The sequence below is a fragment of the Phalaenopsis equestris genome, unplaced genomic scaffold (genome assembly GCF_001263595.1).
Source record: "Phalaenopsis equestris unplaced genomic scaffold, ASM126359v1 Scaffold000121, whole genome shotgun sequence".
NCBI classification, from domain to species: domain Eukaryota; kingdom Viridiplantae; phylum Streptophyta; class Magnoliopsida; order Asparagales; family Orchidaceae; genus Phalaenopsis; species Phalaenopsis equestris.
Genome location: NW_018164563.1, coordinates 1,106,474 through 1,122,887, shown reverse-complemented (window position 1 = coordinate 1,122,887; position 16,414 = coordinate 1,106,474). Strand labels below are relative to the sequence as shown.

The window sequence follows — 16,414 nt, the reverse complement described above, 5'->3', positions numbered from 1 at the left end:
TTCCCTACAATGTGACTCAAGAGTCTAAGACCATAAATAACATTGACTATCTTGTTATGTTAGGATTTTTCTTTGCATATGAGTAGCTCTGTTGCAAAGAGCTGTTGTCATTTTCAACTTTACCTAGGAGATCTCGTGATTTTTTGACTCTAGGTTCGTCGATGTCAACTTTCACCGATTGATTTATAATTAGGGAAATGATTTCTCTAGAGTTGACCTATTTTATAGTTATTACGTCAATTTTTAGCCAAAAAATTCTTTTATATGTTTCCATTAATTAATTCATTTTAAGGGTGAGTTCCCTTGATTTACTTGAGATGAGTTTTCTGAGTCTACTTTGATAACTTGTCGTTGTACGCAAGTTGTTCTCTTTATAACTAAATTTTTAACGCTCATTTCCTTTTATTTTTTCTTTAAAAATTTAGCGAGTAATAATAATGAAAATAAAAAACATTTTTGGCAAGGTTTAAGATATTCCTATGTTTTGAGAATTTCTTTGCCTGTATTCTTGATGATGAAGGATGTTGATGGTTGAAGGATGCATCGATGATTTTTCCTTGTCGAGTCTTCTTTGCATTTCTTTGTGGTTTCAAGTCATGAACCTACTTGAATATCTATGTTTAGCATCTAATCTCAGGTAACAAGTTTTGGATTGAAGCAGAGCTCAGTCTCTTACTAAGAACTTAATAATGTCATGATATGTTGATATAGTTGCACGAAAGATGTTGAGTAGTAGCCACTCAAATATCACATTATAAGTTGTAGTGGTGTCAACTATGATAAATTTGGTCATATCATTGAATTGGTGGTTCCCTTCTTCCCATGTGATCAGAAAAAAATATTATTCCTTCAATTTCACTTCTTTAGCTAGAAAATTCATATAAGGTGTTTATGTTTGAGATAGGCTAGTTCTTCAGTCTCCATCTTCCCAAAGAAACTTTTGAAGATGATACTGACAGAGCTCCTTGTGCTAATCAATATGTTGCTAATTTGGTAGGTTGCGATCAACATCATGATCTCACATCATTGCAAGGATTGCCATCAATGACTAGTTAGCTTTAGAGAATGCAATCATGACAACTTTAGCGATGAGTGCCTGCCCACACTATAGTAGTTGAGTTCATTTCCTTAACCTTAGTGGTTTGAGGCTAGCTCAGTGCACTGCTTTTTTTCAGATCCTCCCAAGATTAAGAGTTCAATTTCGACAATGTGAATTACACGTATCAAGCCGATTCACTCCTACAAAAAGCTCTTTATTTGGTCTCCAACATGGGTTGGCCAATTAAACTCTTTTAATTTCTCGATTCTGATAAATTCTTCTTCTAGGTTTTTTATTTGATGACAAATGCCATGTGCTATAGTTGTGATCTTGATAGAAGGCATAATACTTCTTCATCGGTTGTGGGTGCCTAAAGTACTTGTTCTGAATGATCTCAATTATCTCATGCATGGTACCCACAATGCGATAACTGCAGGGACATGGAGTAGGTGGTGGCTGCGGCGAGCTTCCATCCTTCTAGGGTCATTGCATTTTCAAATTGCACCCGCTTCATTGGTGATGTGTTTTTAATGGGGGATAAGATGATTGCATAAGCCAAAGATATCAGTGTGCGGGGCAATTGTGCAATCATCTAGGGTCAATGCATAAGTCGTCAGTGTGCGGGGCAATTGTGTTTTCGGGGAAATGATCTAGTCCTATCTTCTCATGTTTTTGAGGGCAGTTAGAGGACGCAGCTTCTGCTTCATTATTATGTTCTTCTATTTTCACATGTGTATTGGTGAGCTCCAACAGCTGACCATTGTTCTCGATTGCTATAGGCTGAGTGTGCAGCAGAATGACACTTCACGAAGGCCTTGGGTTAGGGCGACTTGAGCCATAGCCCGCTCTAGGTTTTTAACTTTGAGCATTTCCCTCTATAGAATCTTGTAAAGAACTTATTGAGCGTCTTGCCATGCTCTTTGTTCAATCTCAATAAAACCTATGAGTTCTTCAGGGGATTATGAGTGAACATGATCTTGAATTCAGCAAATGATGTGATCATACCTATTCATAGGAGCCATGTTTTTTTCTTATATACATTTCTTAAAGTTTTAAAAAAAAACTCACTCTATCTTTAGTTATGAAAATGTTTGAATTATTGTAAGATTGTCTATTTTTTGCGTAGCAAGCAGCTACTTTATCATTTTCATGCCTATAGACCTATTTTATATTCTTACCTTTTCTTTCGTACATTCTCCCTTTTTGATTTTTTTTTTTTTTTTCAAATTCCAGGACAACTTCAGGAAGCAAAGGGACTTCATAAGGAATCTTTAACATCATATTCTAAAGCTCTTGATTTGGAACCAACACATGTTCCAAGTTTGGTTTCTACGGCCATTGTACTCAGACATTGTGGCGACAGGCCATTTGCCGCCGTAAGAAGCTTCCTAACAGAGGCATTGCGTCTTGATAGAACTAACCATGTTGCTTGGTTGAATCTCGGTTTACTTTATGAAGCTGAGGGTGCTTCGGCTGTCGAGGCTGCCGGTTTCCAGGCAGCTGCCGTTCTCGAAGAGTCAGCACCAGTTGAACCTTTTTTATGATCTCTGGATCCAGCCAAAGGTTTTTGTTTTCAAGCACTTGTGCAAATTACAATAATACCCTCCTATTCTTTTAGAGAAAAGTTACGTCATGACTTGTAATTTCGTGGAATCCTCAGAATGGTATCACACACTATGAATTATAATTTATCAAAAAAGTTTATTTTTGTTCATCATTCTTCTTTGCTTTCATTTTGTTCATTTAATGAACTATTAATTCATGTGTTTAGAAATTTTCTATGAATAGAAACCGGGGTATTTTCTTGAAATTCAAAGATTTTCAAGCAGGAATCTTTGGATTTATAAAAGAAAGGTGATCTCATAAATATTCAAATAATGTTCTTGTTAAATCCTCACATCATAGCTTAGCCGTTTCTGAAAGAAGTTTTAACTGTCTACTTACAAGACGAATCCTTCTAGGTGGAAGTTATTTATGTTAAAATTAAGGAAGATTTTCATACATGCCATATGTATTTACATATTCAACGCCTAAACTTTAATTTTTACATATATGTGACCTTACCTATGCATGTAAGGGTGTATTTCATTTTTTCTAAGTCAAAATAGTAGTATTTTTTAATGTGATATGAATGATTTTGGTGGTATAAATATAAAAGTAAGGTTTAGGTGTTATATATGTAAATATGCAGGAATTTAGTGGTCTGTATGTAAGTGCCCCTGGAATTAAACAGCACTTGTTATCCTATGATTAATGGAACCTATCATTTTAGGGTTCCCTTAGATATCCCCAATCTGATTTTCCCTTACATGTTATGATTTTTTATATGTAGAATGTTTTCTTCAAATGTTCTTGCCTTAGATTTAGAACTAATGACTGCATTTTATACTTATGGAGTGTCACCTCTGATATCTTTACCTTAGGTATAGAATTAATAACTGCATTTGATGCTTTTGAGAAGCATCAAATACCATATAAAATTTGATATTTTACTTGGAATTTTCCTTCTTCAATAATTTAGGCGTTTAGGTTCACTTTTGATTTGTTTTTAAATTATTTTATTATGTTCTTGCTTAAAATAAATTTTTTTTGGAATGTTATTACTTATTTAGTTGTTTTTAAAACCACTGAAAATAATTTTGAGATGTTTTGAGTGTTTTATACAAGCTAATTTATTTTTGAAATAAAAAATAAAAATATATAAAAAATACACTAAACAAATATATTTTTAAAATAAAAACTTAAACAAAATTAAAAGTGATCACAAACGAACTCTTAGTTGACATGAAATTGCATAAAAAAGGTAGCTAAATTAGTGACATGGTTGCCACAACTTGGCTTAGGAAAAAATGCTGGTTAGAGTATCGTTTAATCATGAGTTTGAACATAACTTTGATGTGTTTCCTAAGTATTATGAGCATATTATAATAGTTTTGCTTTGTGACTTTTCTAAACTTCACATTTGCGGCAGACTCCTGCAGGTACGTCCCGAGTCTAATAATATTTATGCTTTTCTACTATGTTTTAGCCGTAACTAGCAGTATGTATATTTGTTTGCATGTTGTTCTGCATTTATCTTTCATGGTGTAAAATTCATAGTTTTTTGATATTTTGGGTAAATTATGTTCTCTAAATGTTTTTTTTAACGGTTAGTGTATTTTTCTTTTATGAGAAACAGTGTGAGCTGGCAACTTTCTTAAATGGGACATCATGGTATAATCAACTGTAGGGGTGGCCTCCACAAGCGTATCCTGGGTAGGAGCATCCTGTGGGGGTGCTGCAGGTTGAATAGGACTAATGGACTGTGGAGTCTTCTCCAGAGGTGTCGTACGAGGTGGGAGTATTTTGCCACTCCAAAGGTTAATTTAGAATATATCCTTTGTAGAAGTTGTAGCGGCATCTAATAATTGTTCCATGACCTTTGCGGCATCTTCTTGAGATCCTTCAGAGTCGGAAGCTTTTACCTTAGTTTAGATAGAATCTTCCGAACATTTTTAAGATCGAGTTTGAAAAATGCGGGGAAAGGAGGACTTTTTACCATGAAGAGATATCTACAAGTGATCTTCACTTAGAAGGGTGAGTTTGGTGTTTTTAATCCTGAATATAAATTCATTGAAACCATGACAAATCTACCATGAAACAATCAATCTTTTTATAGTTCAGTTGGCCTTTTGTCACAACCAGCTTTGCTACCATTGCATTGTATCCATATTTTTCACTATATCTTTTCATATTAGTTTTATCCGTTTGCATGATTTTTGGACCCTTTTTTTTTGGAAGATTTACATACATACCACTCAATTCCTATGTATTTACATATCTAACACCTAAACATCAAGTTTTATATTACATCTTTCCTATAAATGAAGAGGTGTATTCACTTCTTAGAAGTTAAAAGGATTTGTATTTTTTATTTGATATGAAAGATTTAGGTGGTTTAAGTGTGAAAAGCAAAGTTTAGGTGTTAGATATGTAAATACCTCGGAATTGAGTGGTATGCATGTAAATGCACCTTCCATTTTTGGTCTTGCATTGGAAAACTAAGCCACCTAATTCTATTTTCACCATCTTCTCTGTTGCTCTAATATAATAATTTATTACTCAATTTTTTTGTTGTTTTAACCACACATTCTTCTATAACATTCCTGTCATGCATAACTCAGTTTTATTGTTAATAGTTTTCTTCTCACGCAATATTTAGTTCCTTAAATTATATTTTCATAAACTATACCCTTGCATATGGTACTCCTAAGGAAACTTTTATTTGGAAAATTTATATACATACCATGCAATTCTTATGTGTTTACATATCTAAAACCTATAGTTTGATATTTTTATTTATAACGCTTTGGTGTCATAAACCTAAGCATGAAGAGGTTTATTTCCTTTTTAGAATGGCATTGATGGTGGTCTTTTTGATATAATGCTAAAGATTTGAATGATATGCTTGTAATTATGGATGTTTAGATGTTAGGTATGTAAATACATAAGAATTGTGTGGTATGTATGTAAATGCCTCTTTTTTTTTTTGTTTCTTGTCGGCTTTTAACTAAAGACATGCATATTAATGGAACCTCCAAGTGCTACATGAAGTGATCCGCAATTTTACATTAAAAAGTCGATGAAATGTTAATTGATGCACGCAATTGTTCTTCTATAGTTGTGTGTAAAATCATTCTTATGCTTTCACTCGTGATTCTTATGATGATTTGTACCAATTCTACAATAAATAGTGGTGCAAGCTTAAATTTTATTTTTATTATGAAAATTTTACGGTTTTAGTTAAAGCCTGATGTAGATGGAGTTGCATTAGATGATACTTTGCTTTGGAGTTTTCTATTCAAATTTTTGTGATGCTTTTTTATCTTCATCGTTTGTCTTATTTTGAAATTTTTAATTTTAGGAAGATTCACATACATACTAGTCAATTCCTACGTATTTAGATATCTAACACTTATTCTTTAATTTTTACATACATGCCACCTTACGTATGCCTGAAAAGTTGTATTTCACATTTTAAAGTTAAAATGGCGGTATTTTACTATTTTTGATGTGATATGAAAGCTTTGGGTAGCATAAATGTAAACTGCTTAGTATAGGTGTTTGTAAGACTCGAATCTTTAATATTTACTTTTACAGCACTGGTGTCTTAAATCTATGCATGAAAATGTGCATTTCACTTTCCAAAATTTAGTGATAGTGTTGTGAATATTATGTGATTGATATTTACTTATGAACTTGATCTTCATAGCACTCAAATCTTATGATATTAAAGATACTCATAAATTACATATTTATATTCATAAAACTCAATTCTTTTATATTTATTTGTATAACACTGGCACCTTAACTCTTTCCATGAGTGTATTTCACTTTTAAAAAGTCATTCAGTCGGTTCGGATGGATCGAATTGAAAGTTTTACAAACTGATATGAATCAAAATTCATAAATCAATCAACCGAACTAAATAAATCTTCAAAAGTACCGAACCAGTCAACCAAATTTTAATTGAGTTTGATCGGTTCGGTTCCGTATAAATCGAAATATATATACTTAATATATTAAAAATAAAAAATCACATACAAATGCAATGAAATAATTACAACAAATCTTATTTAATTGATTAAAATAATATGATTACAAAAAAATTAAGTTGCAAAAACAAAACTAATGGTTTAAAATTCTTGGAATCATTTTCAATTGGTAAAAATAAGTTATAACTTAATCTAAAGAAAAAGACGCGCAACAATGAAATTTTTGAAACTATAGAGATAATGAGATCCTTGGTAATGTGGGGACTCCAACTTGTTCTTTGCTCGAAGAATAATTTTGATTCGTTGAACAAAGCAACTGGGATTGGATGTGGGCTTAAATCTGCATATTGATCTTTGCTTGGTAAAATCTTCTTCATGTAACTTGCCTTTCAAGTTGATCCTGCATTTTCAATAGAGGCAAATGAAAATTATAAAAAAGAATTGGTTACTCAGAAGCAGATTGTCATATAAAAAGATTGATGGAGGAAGAATCTACTGCAAAAACTAAAGTAAATGATATATTTAGAACACCTAGAATGTTTACATGCTTCAGTGCTTTTATTATCGTTACAAGACACTTGCGTTAGTAAAGTAGGCTATCAAAATTCAATGATATAATCATATAAAAGCTCATGGCCCATCAAACCATAAATTGAAACTCCATCCAAAGGCATCAAAGCATCAGAAGAACTTCCTAGAATCAAGTTGTAACATCCTGATTTCTAGGAAATAAGCATGGCCAACCAAATTCTAAGAACAAAACATCAAGAGTAAATCTGCTCTTCTGAATTATCATAGTATCATTGTATCTGACAAAAAACTAACTGAAATTTGAAAGACAAAGAGCAGAGTAGAAAGTAGAAACCAATGCTAGCAAAGACAGCCCAAAAGACCATAAAGCAGAGAGTATATGTTCTTCATTCAACTATCCAATTATCTGTACTTATCAAATAACATAATGAAATAAGAGTTGTAGAAATTAGAGATTATACCAAGTAAACCTGTTGAAGCAAACACGACTAGGAAGAAAAAAAGAAACTAGATGAATGGTTGAGCCAACCAAAAAACCTGCTCCAATAATGTAGTCCTATTGGATCTACCATATAGCAAGGTTTGTCTGTTAAAGAAGTAAAATCAAGTGTCTCATACTACGAGCTGCATTGATGTACCATATTTCAATGTTTGCCTGTTAAATTTAGTCTTTTTGCTTTTGGTTTTTCACAAAATGTTAGCTGTGAAACTGCCAGGAGGCAGGAGCATTATGATTTGGCCTTATTTTTAGGGGCATTTACATACATACCACATATTGCTTGTGCATTTACATAAATTCCATATTTGCATGTATATCATATCATAACCACTTCTATGCTTGCATATCTATAAGTTTAATATCTCAACTAAAAATTTACCAAATCAAGCATCAATCAATTCCATATTTGCATGTGTATCATATCATAACGGATTCCAGATTTACATGTATATCATATTATTGTCAATAAGGTTCTTGTTACCAAGACTAATGCTCTTTGTTGGACAAACACTAATCATTAAGATTTATAATTATTATTATAAAAAACAATGATATACACCATTATTATATGCCCATTTCATCACAGCAGCAAGTTTGTGGATGCAAGGCATATGCACATGTATAGCATATCTTAAGCATGGATGGAAAGCCTATTCACATGCTTAGTTCAATGGAGATTGTTCCAAGAGCATTTACCCAAGTACATATTTTTCATTGCTGGCAAACTTTCAGCATTTACCCATTCATTCATACACAAGCAATACAATCAAAATTGTATGCATCAGCCTTACAAGTTACAAATACAATGAACCGAATAAATATAAGTTAGTATGCATCAGCTTTACAAATAAAATGAACTCTTACAATAAAAACAACAATGGAACGAATGCATTAGCCTCCCAAATACAATGCAAAGAGTACAACAAAGAACAGGGAACAAAACATTCTAGCAAAATCTTCCAGCCACAAAATATACTAGTTCTGATTAAAAATAAAAAACGCAAGTCAAAGTTTCCAGCCTCTCAAACAGAGACCCTAAAACAATCAATACCTTACCAAAGTGTTGAATCTGTTGTAATCTTCGATAATCTATAATAGATAATAAAGAAGTAGAGTTAGTATTAATTTCTAAAAAAAAAATGATAAATAAAAAATCTTAACTAACATGTTACATGCATCAATTTTATCCACATCACGAATATTCTCCTTAATATTGATAGAGTCACTTCCATTTTGCTCTCATCCAATCTTAAGTGCGAACTAGAGCTTGCACAATTTTTGTAAACAATGAACTCCTAAAAGCATCAAGAACACGCTAAATTTAGATTTAGATGCTACTGTAGATATTCGAATTGTTAGGATGTCTCTAGCCATTTGAGAGAGAATTGGAAATCGCGGTGTATTAACCTTTCACCATGCCAAAATATCAAAACCTTCTTGCATAGTCTTAGAATCTTCAGCTAAATATTTTTCTAAATCTATTTTGCTATCAAGGTTTTCCCTCCCACAATTATGTCGTCTAAACTTTTCAATTGTCTTATATTTTCTTTCTCCATCTTTTAATTCACTATGTTCAACTACTAGAATTTGTTTTATCTCATTGTTGTTCTCATCACTACTTTGACCAAATGCCTTCATTTTATAGTCATGAACATATCATAACAACACGAACTTATTAATTGTGCTAACACAACCCCCGCAAGACCTTTATACATTTCCATGACTGCAAATTCAATGTATCTTAACTTAAATTGAGGATCTAGAATAATTGTAATATATATAACAAAATTCATCTTATCAATAGAACCCCAATATTTACCAAATTTTTGTTTTATTTTTCTTAGCCATGTGTTTAATTTCAAGTCCTTTGTCCAAATCCCCTTTCTGAAGCATGCACAAAACTTCGACAATTTCATGAAAAAATAAGTTTGATGTGCCATACAATGAGTCGGATATACTTAAAGTTAGTCTTCTTATGATCTCCCAATCAATGTCACGTGGAACCACATTTAGTCTGTGACTCTCTTCATCATCCTTCTCAAGTTCAACTTGAAATTGAGGGTCAATCACTTCATAGCACTCAAAGGCTCTCAAATTTCAGCGTTGAATTCAACATCAAATATGTTCAATTATATCTTGTAGGCAAATCCAAGTACAATAAACTTTTACTTTTAATTTTTTTTATTCCAATACATTCTTTAAACTTCTGAAGACGGGCAGGAGATTGCCTTATAAACCTAATAACAACTCTTATACGATGTACAAAATAACCCACCTCTTTGATCCCATCTCGAACAATTAAATTTATGATACGAGCGATGCATCTCATGTGTAAGAACTTACTATCAAGGATACTCCCACCTCTCTTACAATTTTTTTTTTTTTGCAAATGAGTGATGATGCCATCGTTGGAGCTTGAATTATCAATTGTAACTGTAAAAACTGCATTGATCCTCCAATCAACTAAGCATTTTTCAAATTCTTGCTGAACAATTTCTCCTCTATGACTATATATTGGGCAAAAGTTAATTCTTCTTTTGCCTAATTTCTAATCATCATCAATATAATGCACAGTAAGACGTAAAATTGATTCTTTGAATGAAAGTCCAATGTCAGTTGTTAAACAAACTCTTTTACATAATTTCTTAAATTTTTTTTTCAAAGTTTCCCTCTCTTCTAAGTAAAACTGAAAACAATCACGAGTTAGTGTCCATCGAGAAGGAATTTGAAACATTGAACAACATTTTGAAGTAAGATATTTGAACTCGTATCCTTCAACATGTTTAAAGTTTAATTCATCTACGATTACTATGACTGCTAAAGATATTCTAATAATATTTTGACCAAATCTCCATGCCTTATAGACTTGCTTTTCTTCTTTTCATCAAATAATTTGATATGGATGCATTCAAATCTCCAACAGAATTAACTTGTTCGGTAGAGTCATTAGACATTTTTTGTTTAGAAGAATGCTTTGGAGATTATGAGGGTATAACTACATGTGCAAGAAGAAATTCAGAATTCCCATTAAATATCTAATTTGCACTCTATATTGAAAAACCTTAAAAAATAGAATATAATTGCATATGCATAAAATGAGGGTGTAACTATACAATACGTAAATATCCAGTTTGCACTGAAGAACACTAAACTGTAAAAATAAAATCGCTCAATATACCCAAACTACTAAAGGTTATATTGGGCTAACGTCACAAGCCGGCTTCATATTGACAACATCCAGTTTGCACTCAAGAACTCTTTTATTATGCATGAATAAGATGTAAGAATTCACCAAAGAGGTAAAACTGCTTGCATAACTTCTCAGATTTAAACAAAACTGCTTGCATATCACCAAAGAGGCAAAAGAAACCCATAGCTATCTTTAATATGATCTTTATCACGATAAGTTGAGCAAAATAAATACAAGAAGAGGCTGCTTGCATAACTTCGTACTTATATGATCTCTAATATGTTCTTTACCACCATCTAGTAGCAAAATGGAGAAAACGAACCAACCCTAAAATGTTAAAACAAGATATCCTTTTGCATAAGTTCATAATGAAAATATCCAATTTGCACTCAAGAACCCCAAACTATAGCAACAAAATCACCTAAAATACTAAAGAAAAAGAACTACACTAGTAGCAGTAACAATAAAACTCTTAAGCTATCTGCTCTATTTGTTCCCATTAAGGCAACAAACTTGCATTTACGGGACAGAGTTCCGAAAGACGAAAGAAGTTTGAAAACACAGATAGGTGAGATTCGTGAGAAATAAGATGTACAACAGGATCAAGACTCTTCAGGCCTCTGTCACTTCCCCATTTACACCTTTTATGACACCTCTGCTCAGGCCTTGTTGAATCTTCACCCTTACACCAAAGAAGAAATGCCTACTAATCGAGGTTGGAGAGGGATCAGGGATGAGGTGAGTTAGCAGCAGATGAATGGAAGCTTCAGACACTAGAAGAGTGATGACCAATGGAGGGATGGGGAGAGCGGCGCATTCTGCGCAAGGTAGGGAATGTATCCCTAAGTAAAAAATCACCATTCAGTGAGTTCACTACTTCCGCAGTTCCGCCTATATATACTCGGTTTTCGGTTGGTTCGGTCATCTTTTTTAAAACCCAAACCCTAAACCGTTAATCAAATGATACTAAATTAAAAACTGTAATCCAATCCAAACCTTTAATTTAAAAACTGAACCAAATCAATACAACGATTCGGCTTTTTGGATTCAACCAAACATTGCACAACCCTAGTGATAGTGTTGTGAATATTATGTGATTGATATTTACTTATGAAATTGATATTCAAAACACTCAAATCTTATGATATTAAAGATACTCATCTTTCATATTTATATTCATAACACTCAAATCTTTGATATTTACTGTTATAACACTGGTATCTTAAATCTATCCATGAAAATGTGTATTTCACTTACTAAAAAGGTAGTGATACTGCTATGAATATTATGTGATTGATATTTATGTTTGGAATTGATATTCATAACACTCAAATCTTATGATGTTAAAGTTATTCATAACTTTCATATTCATATTCATATTCATAACACTCAAATCTTTGATATTCGTAACACTTAAATCTATTATATCACATTTAAAAAATACAAAAGAATTGAACGGTATATATGTAAATCTTTTTTCTAAAAAATTTTATAGTCTTTCCTCTTTTTTTTTTTCTTTACTGCATTATCTTCTAAAAGCTGTTATACCATTACTACTGTTGTTTACTTCTAGGCGACTCTAATGATGCTGCAATGACGAGTAGACTGGAACAGGTAAAAAATAGTAGCGCTACAGAAATTGGAGTTGGTGGAACTTCTCAATTTGTTGGTATGTATGAGGTGTATCAATATATGCATGAATTCAGTTCGCTGAACCTTTTAATTCATATCACTATTACAGTCTGCTGGTGCATAATAGCAAATTCATGCAAAAAGTTTATTTGTTTTACTAATTTTGAGAAATTATTTTACAGTATGTCATAATTGCTATACATTCTTTCATATAAAACATTATTTGGCGAGAAACATTCCTTCATTGAAATTCATTTGGTTGTATTGATGTTGAGATCTCTAGGCTGTAATTAGCTAGTATTTCAACTTTTGTCTCTTTTTTATTATTTACTGTCTTATTGGTACTATTTTCATATATAACTTTAATTAAATAATGTTAGTGCTAGGTAATGTTTATGGATTTACCTTGTTCTCATATTTTAATGGTTTTTCTGTAAAAAGTTGTTTATGTTTGCTAAATAACATCTGATACTCATCCTTGAGAAATTTAGTAGATTTAATCTAGCTCTATTTACTTGTATAATATTAAACTTGCAATCTTACCAATGCTTGTTAGATTCTTCTCCCTACCATTTTGCTTGAGTTACAATCTTCTTTTACCCCAATATAATTTTACTTCATTTATCTAAGTTTTTTTTTCTTTTTGAGGCATAGACTTGAATAGTCGCCAATCATTTTATGATTTGTATTTGCGGTTTTCTACCATCATCTTTTGTTTTTTTCTTTCATTTATTGCAGGAATGTTGCACCAATCTAATGGCTAAAACACTGCACCATCTTCATGCGCTGCGAATATCTTATAAAATTTTAATCAGGTTTCGATTTCTCATTTGCTAATATAGAAACATAGTTTTTGTGAAAAGTGTTGAAATGTTCGCCCAACTCTTTGTAGGTAGCTATTTTAGTCTCATGGTCTTTAAAAGAGTCAATTTAGTGTTCCGACTTTTTTAATAGAGGCTAAAATAGTTCTTTTTGTGATTTATTTTAGCTCATATTAGAAGGGTCTAGAGTCTAATTTAATACTTTCATAGACTCCGGGATTAAAACAGCCCTATGTAAATAGTTCGGGATTATTTTGACACGTTTCTGCAATTTTTTTTTTTTTTCATATTTTATTGTACTTAAGTGCAATCTTTCAGTTATAGGACTCCATGCTTCAAAATGCAACATTCAATAAAACACAAATAGCATGAAACTCTTGGCCCCGACACTCAAACATGCAGTACAGTGATTGGAAATAAAGTGAAAAAATCCTAAAATGTTGGGTTTCGGCACTCACCCTCAAAAAATAATGTTAAAATAGCTTGTAAACTGCTCGTCAAGTGTGTAAAAATACAGTTGTTGCATATGGCAAGATATAACAAAATGTTGAGAATGGATTCATCCGAGTTCAGAAAAGCAGAAGTTTGTAGCAGAATGAGAATCACCCATGGCTTCTTACATCTTTCCTCACCTTCTCAGTCTGTTGATTTTTTCTTTTGTTTTCAGGCGCCAAGGATGTAGTGCACTTGGATGAATGAGAATCTCAACAGAGGTAAATATTGCATTGTATGTTTTTTCTGGGGCAGTTGCATGCATGCCACACAATTCTTATATATTTGCATGTCTTAACACTTAAACTTTCATATTTACATGCATACTCGTTTGTCTGTAAGAGCACATAAGATATATCACTATTTATAATTTTTTGAAAGTGAAATACACATTTTCATCCATAGCTTTATAAACACCCTAGTGTTATTGATGTAACTATCGAATTTTCAGTATTTGATACCTCAATTTATAAAAATTTTGTGGTATGTATGTAAAATTATTATTTTTTAATATCAAACTTCTATGTTAAATTATTTCAAACATGCTTATATATCTTTAAATTATTTTAAACACATCATAAAGATTTTTTTTCCCTAAAATTAGATGGGTTTTTGTATTTATATATTTTGATTTAATTGAGGCATTAAAGTTCTATATAGATAAATATTAAATTTTAAATATTAGATAAATAAATACATAAATTAAGTTAACCCAATCTAAGACTCAGACAGGACAACTTTTATTGCTGAATTTTAAAATGAGTACAATCCCTCTGCAACAATGACGTCGAAAGCAATATAAGTATGCATGGATGGTAAACAAACACATAAACAGTAGAATGAAATAATACAAGTAGTGATGAAATAACAAATGTTGACTTAAAAATCAGCATGAAGTAACAATAGAGTTCTGGAGCAGGAAGAAATTGGTGTGACAGTCCAGGAAGGCTGTTGGAAATTTGCTGAAGGTGGGCAAAGGGAACTGGCGGCGGCAAGCTGAAGCTTAGGGGGGCTGACAGTGGAGGACGCTGAAGTAGTGCAGCCTAGAGGAGGGTGCTCCAAAAAGGATCTTGAGGGGCGGCAACCTGCTGTGGAGTGGTTGGGAGGCACGAGAAAGGAGTAATGGGGGGGGTAGGAGGGGGGAGCGACTACATGGAGGGAGAGAGCAGCTTGCCTGTGCCACGGGAGGGATCCGCGAATGCGGATGACTTGATGGGTGGGCGGCGGCAAGGGGGTGAGCAGAAAAGGAGGGTTTGCAATGCCTAGGCGCAATTGCGGAAAATTAGTAGAATTAACCGACAAGTTCAGGAAAAGGTTGGACCAACTCATTGTTGTGCGGTCCAATGGGCTGAGGGGATGAGAAGAAAAAGAAGGTTTTGCGGGAGATTAGTGCAGGAGGGGCGGGGAAGGAGGAGCGAATGCAGAGGGATGAAGATGAGGAGACGGGTGTGACATTAGTAGAATTAATCGACCAGTTCAGGGAAAGGTTGGACTGGACTGGTTGGAAAGGCTCACTGTTGTCTGGTCCAACGGGCTGAGGGGATGAGAAGAAAACGAAGGTTTGCAACTAGGTGCAATTGCAGGAGAGTAGGGCACGGGGGGCGGGGAAGGAGGAGCGAATGCAGCGGGATCAAGATGAGGAAACATGTGCGAAATTAGTAGAATTAATCGACCAGTTCAGGGAAAGGTTGAACCGGCTCACTGTTGTCTGGTCCAACGGGTCGTGGGCAGCCCGCCCCACGTCACTCTCCTGGGTTAGGGGAGCTTTGACGTTAGTTGTCGAAGCTTCAGGTTCCTCGTAGTATAGGGTGAGATTCACGACATTAAATATAAGAGTTGCCTCATGAGGGTGAGGGGATGAGAAGAAAAGGAAGGTTTGCAATGGCTAAGCGCAATTGCGGGAGATTAGGGCATGAGAGACGGGGAAGGAGAAGCGAATGCAACAGGATCAAGATAAGGAGATGGGTGCAAATTACTAGCATTAATCGACCAGTTCAGTTCAGGGAAAGGTAGGACTTGCTCACTATTGTTCGGTTCAACGTGCCGCCCCTCATCACTTTCCTGGGGTTGGCGGAGCTTTGACGTTAGTTGTCGAAGCTTCTGGTTCCTCGTAGTAAGGGGTAAGATTCGCGACATTGAATGTAATTGAAATTTTGGAGTTGCCTCGTGAGGGTGAGGGGATGAGAAGAAAAGGAAGGTTTGTAATGGCTAAGCGCAATTGCGGGAGATTAGGGCATGAGAGACGGGGAAGGAGGAGCGAATGCAACAGGATCAAGATAAGGAGATGGGTGCAAAATTACTACCATTAATCGACTAGTTCAGGGAAAGGTTGGGCCGGCTCATTGTTGTCCGGTCCAACGGGCTGAGGGGATGAGAAGAAAAAGAAGGTTTGCAACAGCTAGGAGCAATTGCGGGAGATTAGGGCAGGAGGGGCAGTGAAAGAGGAGCGAATACAACGGGATCAAGGTTAGGAGATCGGTGTGAAATTAGTAGCATTAATCGACCAGTTCAGGGAAAGGTTGGACCGGCTCACTGTTGTCCGGTCCAACGGGTTGAGAGGATGAGAAGAAAATGAAGGTTTGCAACGGCTAGGCGCAATTGCGGGAGATTAGGGCGCGAGGAGCGGGGAAGGAGCGAATGTAGTGGAATCAAGATGAGGAGACGAGTGCGAAATTA

At 34.1% G+C, this 16,414-nt stretch overlaps 1 protein-coding gene across 6 annotated transcripts in view; it reads left to right on the top strand.

The window, feature by feature from the left end:
* LOC110021072 (protein NPGR2) overlaps positions 1–16,414 on the top strand; it is a 33,932-nt gene that overhangs the window by 10,947 nt on the left and 6,571 nt on the right. The window contains exons 4-8 of one of the 6 annotated variants that reach the window (XR_002293604.1): positions 2,273–2,602; positions 4,218–4,373; positions 4,488–4,615; positions 12,367–12,462; positions 13,164–14,150. Coding sequence is in view for 1 of the 6 variants with exons in the window: in XM_020719405.1 (XP_020575064.1) it covers positions 2,273–2,583 (311 nt within the window). In the remaining 5 variants the exon portion in view is untranslated. Of the gene's footprint in view, positions 1–2,272; positions 2,754–4,217; positions 4,616–12,366; positions 12,463–13,163; positions 14,151–16,414 lie in introns of those variants that run through there. The other 5 variants (XR_002293607.1, XR_002293605.1, XR_002293606.1 and 2 more) reach the window with 5 other exon arrangements.